At 38.3% G+C, this 6,126-nt stretch overlaps 1 protein-coding gene across 5 annotated transcripts in view; it reads left to right on the top strand.

Annotated features, from left to right (window-relative positions):
- The window catches only part of LOC122086164 (probable serine/threonine-protein kinase PBL21), an 8,207-nt gene extending 2,396 nt beyond the window's left edge, over positions 1 to 5,811 (top strand). For 2 of the 5 annotated variants that reach the window (XM_042654895.1, XM_042654892.1), the window contains exons 2-11: positions 127 to 201; positions 1,057 to 1,242; positions 1,523 to 1,621; positions 2,254 to 2,612; positions 3,150 to 3,385; positions 4,071 to 4,197; positions 4,318 to 4,389; positions 4,507 to 4,684; positions 5,144 to 5,276; positions 5,386 to 5,811. In XM_042654895.1, the coding sequence (XP_042510829.1) occupies positions 1,587 to 1,621; positions 2,254 to 2,612; positions 3,150 to 3,385; positions 4,071 to 4,197; positions 4,318 to 4,389; positions 4,507 to 4,684; positions 5,144 to 5,276; positions 5,386 to 5,649 (1,404 nt within the window). In that variant the 5' untranslated portion in view covers positions 127 to 201; positions 1,057 to 1,242; positions 1,523 to 1,586 and the 3' untranslated portion in view covers positions 5,650 to 5,811. Of the gene's footprint in view, positions 1 to 103; positions 202 to 1,056; positions 1,243 to 1,522; positions 1,622 to 2,253; positions 2,613 to 3,149; positions 3,386 to 4,070; positions 4,198 to 4,317; positions 4,390 to 4,506; positions 4,685 to 5,143; positions 5,277 to 5,385 lie in introns of all 5 variants that reach the window. The other 3 variants (XM_042654891.1, XM_042654893.1, XM_042654894.1) reach the window with 2 other exon arrangements.
- Positions 5,812 to 6,126: the final 315 nt, after the last annotated feature.

Here is a 6,126-nt window from a genome sequence, read left to right as displayed (position 1 = left end):
TTTTTTTTTTTTTTTTCTCTCGCATTGAACATTTAGAGTTTTATATTCAGTTTGATTTTAATTGAGGCAGCAGATTGATTCACTTTTCATCGGCATTGCTTAGTTCTTCTCTCGTGACTCGTCCAGATTTTCTGAGCTGGAACAAAAAGCTGCGGATAGAAGTAGAACACGGAACGACCTGGTTGCATTACTCTCGTTGTCGTGAGTTTCTGCAAACGTTCTCCACGGTCCCTTCCCCCTGTTTCACTTTTATTGATTGTCTTTCTTCCTTTCCATGGAGTCTCTGTATCTTTGAATTGAGCTTTGGCTTTTTCTTGGACAACATCGGAATCTTTCGGGACTTGAAACTTTTCCACTAGAGCGTCATGGAGTTTCAGTTTCTGAAAAAAGCTCTGCGATGCCCCCTCTAGCGCCTTAACTGTGATAACGTTGCCTCTGACGCCTTTTCTCTATACGATTCACTTCTTTCTGGCAAAGCTGAATCCTTGAGACTACTTACGAGTTACGAACCTTTTGAGTTATTCGATTCAGGCTTCAGAGTCCAAATTGATATCGCGAAATCAAAGAAATTAACTTTAGAAGATTCACTAAGTCCCTAACATTGAATCTCTCTATCGCTTCCACTTCAGAATCATATATTACCTCGAAGATTCAGGAATCATTTGGATTTGAAGTTCAACCATAAATGATTCAGTGGGTATGAACTTCGAACCTGCATCCTGAATTGGCTATTTGGGCTTCTATAGTTTTGTCTCGTGTCCCCCCACCCCCTCCTCTTTCCCCAACTCCAAAGTCAAGGTCCTTCTCTGACCATATAGAGTATCCATCTCTTTCATTAATCTCAGTTCTTCCCATGTGACTATTTGAGTTTTTGTATTCCCTCGCAAATGATACTTTGTGGGGAAATGTGGTTTTTTTTATTGGACTCTTGTTTTCTCCCTACTAAACGATCTGGCCTTCTTTGATCAATTTCAAAATGTCTTGCTGTTACCCTACATGTTGAAGTAGGTTGTGAATCCTCTGAGTTGGCTAATTTGTTCTTTTGAAAATTTTCAGGTGCCAAGCAAGGGAATTTAAGGGGTGGGTATGATGCTGTCTTTTCCAAGGAGATCAGAAGATGTTTCTGGGGTTAACCGATTGCTGGTTGTCCATTGATCATGCGCTGATTGTGGTGGCTGAACTTGCCACTGTTTATAGTGATTCAGCTCTTAAATCCGTGTAGGTTGAACCAGAAAATACATGGTATGATTTTGATCTTTTGTCCTCTTTCTGTCGGACTCAAACATATTTGCACACTCATGTAGACAGAGAAAACACGATAAAGGGAAAAGCATGATCTGGGTATTTAATGATGTATAATGAAGATTTCATGATGTTGTTACTTCCCTGCAAGGAATCACCTGGTTCTCACTTAAATGCATTAACAACCTGGTTCATCCATACTAGTTTTTAACATATTTCTCCCTTATTTTAATCTTAATATGCTGTAACGAACTCCTTTCTTGTTTTTGTGTTACTATAGTGGAAGCTTTACTTGCTTTCAAGAGTTCAGTTAGCAATTGTCAACACTTGCATAGTTGGTACGGATGCTTGAAATCATGGAGAGGGCCATTATTTCCTTGTAAGCTGCATTTCACACACTTCTGTTCAACTCTGATGTCAAATATTCACTCAATATAGCATAAATTCCTACCAATATTGGAGTTAGAGCATTCATCAGCTGCCCTTAGTAAAAAGAATATTAGTTATCAAAAGTATAATGAAGGTTTATTTGCTTTGATCAAAATTTTAGAATTTGATATCTCCCAAAAAAAGTTTTAGAATTTGAAAAAAAATTGAAAAAATTGAAAAAATGCAGAACTAGAAGACAATGGAGAATTAAAATTCTTCTTCTTCTTCTTCTCACTCTCCCCCACCCCCACCCCAGAGTTCTGAGTATTGTTGGATAATTATGATATGTGATACACATTATTACTTCTGTTGTGATATATAGCTTGCAAAATTGAGGTGTATAACCTCTTTTTTCCGCTCTACTCTGCTTAAAATTCTCTACACATAAGATGTATTTTCATTCTCATTAGAAAAAGATCACTTTTTCCTCAGATTGCTTTGACATTGAGCAATTGGATAATGTTTCTTTTGAAATTGGTCTATTTGATCAGTCTCTGCTCAAGCATCTGAAGCAATTGTACTTTTTCTATGAATAATGGCCTTGAGAACTATGAAATTGCACTAATTTCTTCTCCTCCGCAGGTTGCATGGGGCCCCTACACATTGTTCTCATACTGCATCAACTAATTTATCACCGAGTTCTTTGACTTCATCTCCTGTAAAAAAATTTATTCTATTTCAATCCAATCTCTATAAATCAAGAAAAACAAGGATAGCTGCCACTGTTGGTGGAGACAATGGTGTTCCAACCCTCACACCATCACAAACTGATTTTGTTGAGAGACCAGGAAAGCAGAGATTAGCAACCATAGTCGGTGGAAGTGCTGTTGGCGCTTTGCTTCTTGTTATCATTGCAGTGCTTGTCTTTATCTACTTGTTGCGTGCCAAAAGATTTGTGAGGAGGACATCTGAGACAGAATCTTCTGCAGCATCTACACATGGTAATTCAAGATTATCCAGATCCTTCATTCTGAATTCTCACATTTTTGAGTATCTTGTTTGCTTCCGACAGAAAAATTAGTTCTTGATGCTGCATCATAGTTTTGACCTGGATCAGGATTGATACACTCAAGTGGTGGGTTACATCTGTGGAAGGGCCTGGTTGAGATCATGTTGTTCAAGTGCTAAAATGAACAAATAACTTTGGATTATGAGAACACAGATAGTATAGCTACTTACAGGAAAATTTTTTTTTTTGATATACGGGGCCAGTTAAATCTTAAGTTTGTCAACTAGTATGGTTCACACTCAATAGTGATCCATTAATTAAATGGCTACCAGCAACATTCATGGGTCATTCCATATGATGCTCATGAAGGAAAATTGTTGTTCTTGCTGTTCCTACTACTGCTGCTGTTTATTTATTTACTTTTCCTTTATATGGTACATATAGATGATTTTTCCTTCTCGGTGAGGTGCTTCAATAGGTCTCCTTTATAAGTTGAATTGATATGGCTGTCTTTCTTCCTCATCTTTAGTTGACTGCCCAAGAGAGAATGGTTCCCGACAAGCTGGTACTGTCTCTTCCTATGAAACACAAAATCTTAGGCAGCTAACAATAGCGGAGCTGGAGCATGCTACATCCCATTTTAGTCAGATTAATGTTGTTGGGGAAGGTGGCTTTGGAATAGTGTACAAAGGATTGCTTCAAGATGGGTCTATCGTGGCCATCAAAAGACGAGTACATGAACCGAGTCTGTCTTTTATTTATGAGGTAAATTGATAAGGAAAGATTTAATGATCTTCTGTTTTGCATTTGTAGAGTTGAATTTGTAATTGTTCCAAGCATGAAAGTCGCCTTCTGTGGGAAACCAGAACGTACACGAATTAGATTCAGTTATAACATAGAAGGCTTAATTATCTTAAATCATGATACTGTAAATGAGCCTGTGAGCAACCAGAACTAGTGGAGTTTCCAGTGCCTTTTCAATGAGAGAGTTATGCCAACAAGTCATGAAGGTTTTATCTAAGTATGCTACAATTTAATAAGATATAGGTCCCCTAGTTACATGTCAACTTTCAGCCCAAATGGAGTCGGCCACATGCCAAATTAAAGCTTTGAAAATCCAGCAGTAATGCATATGAGGTTATATGATTGTATTTGAGTCTCAAATTTTACACAGCCAATACATATCATTTCCTTGGTATACAATGGTTTGATCTTCCATGTCAACCTTCCACATGGCACAACTAAGTATGCAGAATCTCTTGACTATGCAGTTCAGAGAAGCATTTTCCTGGAATATAAATTAAACTGCACGTTTGTGTTGAGAATGTAAATTTATATTTCCTTCTATTTCTTGATTTCTCGCCCTGAAATCTTGCACTCTTAAGTTCTGTATGGACGAAAGATGTGATTTTCATCTCTACTAGTGTATTCACCTTATTTTGCATTTCAGGTGGAGAATATAGGTCACATCCACCACAAGCATACAGTCAGACTCATCGGTTATTGCCAAGAAAGCCATCAACAGTTACTTGTCTATGAGTATCTCCCCAATGGGAATGTCGGGAATCATTTATACGGTGCTCTCTCTCTCTCTCTCTCTCTCTCTCTGTGTGTGTGTGTGTGTGTGTGTGTGTGTGTGTGTGTGTGTGCGCGTGTGTGTCTATGGGAGTTACTTTACACATGGGACCCTTTGGCAGATAGTGAAGGTTTTCCCATTGGAAAGCTAGACATTGGGAAACGACTGTCAATTGCTTTGGGCACAGCCAGAGGTAAGTGGTTCTTTGAATACATACAATTTTATGGGGAAAGAGTTTTGAGCTTGCATTATTTTGTTCATAAAAGGGGTCCTGATCTAATATATTTCTCTCTCTTGTTATTGCTATTAGGACTGGAGTACTTGCATAGCTTGGAGCCCCCACTCCTGCACATGCACTTCCAAACAAGCAATGTTCTTGTGGATGAAAATTTTGCTGCCAAGGTTTCTGATTTTGGAATCTCGAAACTAGTAGAAGAGGGAAACTGGGCTGGATCATCTTCAAGCATCGATTGCTTTCTTGATCCAGAGTATGTGCAGTTTACATTTTAAGTGTTTACCCTTCTCAATTACTTTAGAGAATGCTTTCGGGTCTGTAACTGGGAAGCTCTGTATGCTGTGTAATGCTCATAAGATTTTCTAGAGATGAGCCTTAAGAGTTGACCAACCTGTTTCACGACCTGCACAATTTTGTTGAGAATAAGGACTCTGCACATTGTAACTATTAATTACCCTGGCGACTGGTACATTGTGTTCAACATCAGTGATATAGTGGTCTTAATACCCAAAATATATGAAAACACTGGTTGGGTCTTTACTGATATGCCCTTCTAGTACTTGTTGACTATCAACAATGATAGAGGATAGCAAAAATTAATGAATTTTTTTATTGAATTGTTGTTTATGCCATAGGTTAAACTGGCCCTTTGCTTTATGTGTCCAATTGGTAAGTGATGAAAAGTCCATTAATTGTGGAATCCTTGTTTCAGGTTGAGATTAAAAACTGAGTTTTCCGAAAAGAGCGATGTATATAGTTTTGGGGTATTTTTATTGGAACTGTTGAGTGGCCATGAAGCTTCCTCTATCGATCAGTCAGGCGCATTGCGAAATCTAGTGGCACAGGTACTCATTCAATTTACTTTTATTGTTATGCATTTGGAACTTTGGAATCAAATCATCTTCCGGAAAAGAGAAGTCCAACTTAACTCATTATTCTTATTTAACTCTTTAGGCCTGTTGTCCAAATGTGAAGGCTAAGGATATCCATGTTCTTGAAAGTTTAGTTGACAAGGCATTGCTGGGTAAAGCTGAATTTCCTGTGAAATTGATGATGGAACTGGTAGTAATATGTGTGGGCAGTGGTGAGAGAAGGCCCACAATGAAGTGGTTGGTTGCAGTGTTAGAGCTGATTCAAGAGAGACGAATGGATCATGTCCATACTGGTTTAGGTAAAGAGATTGATTCTGTGACTCTTGGGAGTGAGCTCTTCAAGTGATAGATGACCTGTAAGCTATCATTCTTTAATTGTATCAATTGATTTCAGTGACATCCCCAACAGAAATTCAGTTGAAATATGGGGAGAAAATTCATGTCTGTTTTAGAGAATTGTTTATATAAATGAAATTGTTCCAAATGATCATTCTTATTTGTTTTTTGATGAATCCGGGTTGAATCTATATTTGCATGAATCCCATGATTTGGGTCCAGATAATATCTTAAACACCCTATTTTGATACAACCTGAATTTCAAAATAGGTTCCGGTTTCAATCTAAATCCAGCTGGAAATGTGGATCTGTGTTCTGCTCTAACACACAGGAGCTGTGTGTTAACAGACTTCTCCGGTTTGAGTCTCCTCTTGCGTGATCTGTTAATGGGTTAGGTTTAGCTGCATGTAACCGGGGTTTACACTTGGGCCTGAACCATAAAACCAGCAGGTTCAAAGGGTTCCTCGTTAGCACCCACCCCACCCCC

Source organism: Macadamia integrifolia, chromosome 8 (genome assembly GCF_013358625.1).
Source record: "Macadamia integrifolia cultivar HAES 741 chromosome 8, SCU_Mint_v3, whole genome shotgun sequence".
In the NCBI taxonomy this organism is placed as follows: Eukaryota; Viridiplantae; Streptophyta; class Magnoliopsida; order Proteales; family Proteaceae; genus Macadamia; species Macadamia integrifolia.
The sequence above is the reverse complement of the archived record's forward strand: the minus strand, read 5'-3'. Positions and strand labels throughout refer to the sequence as shown.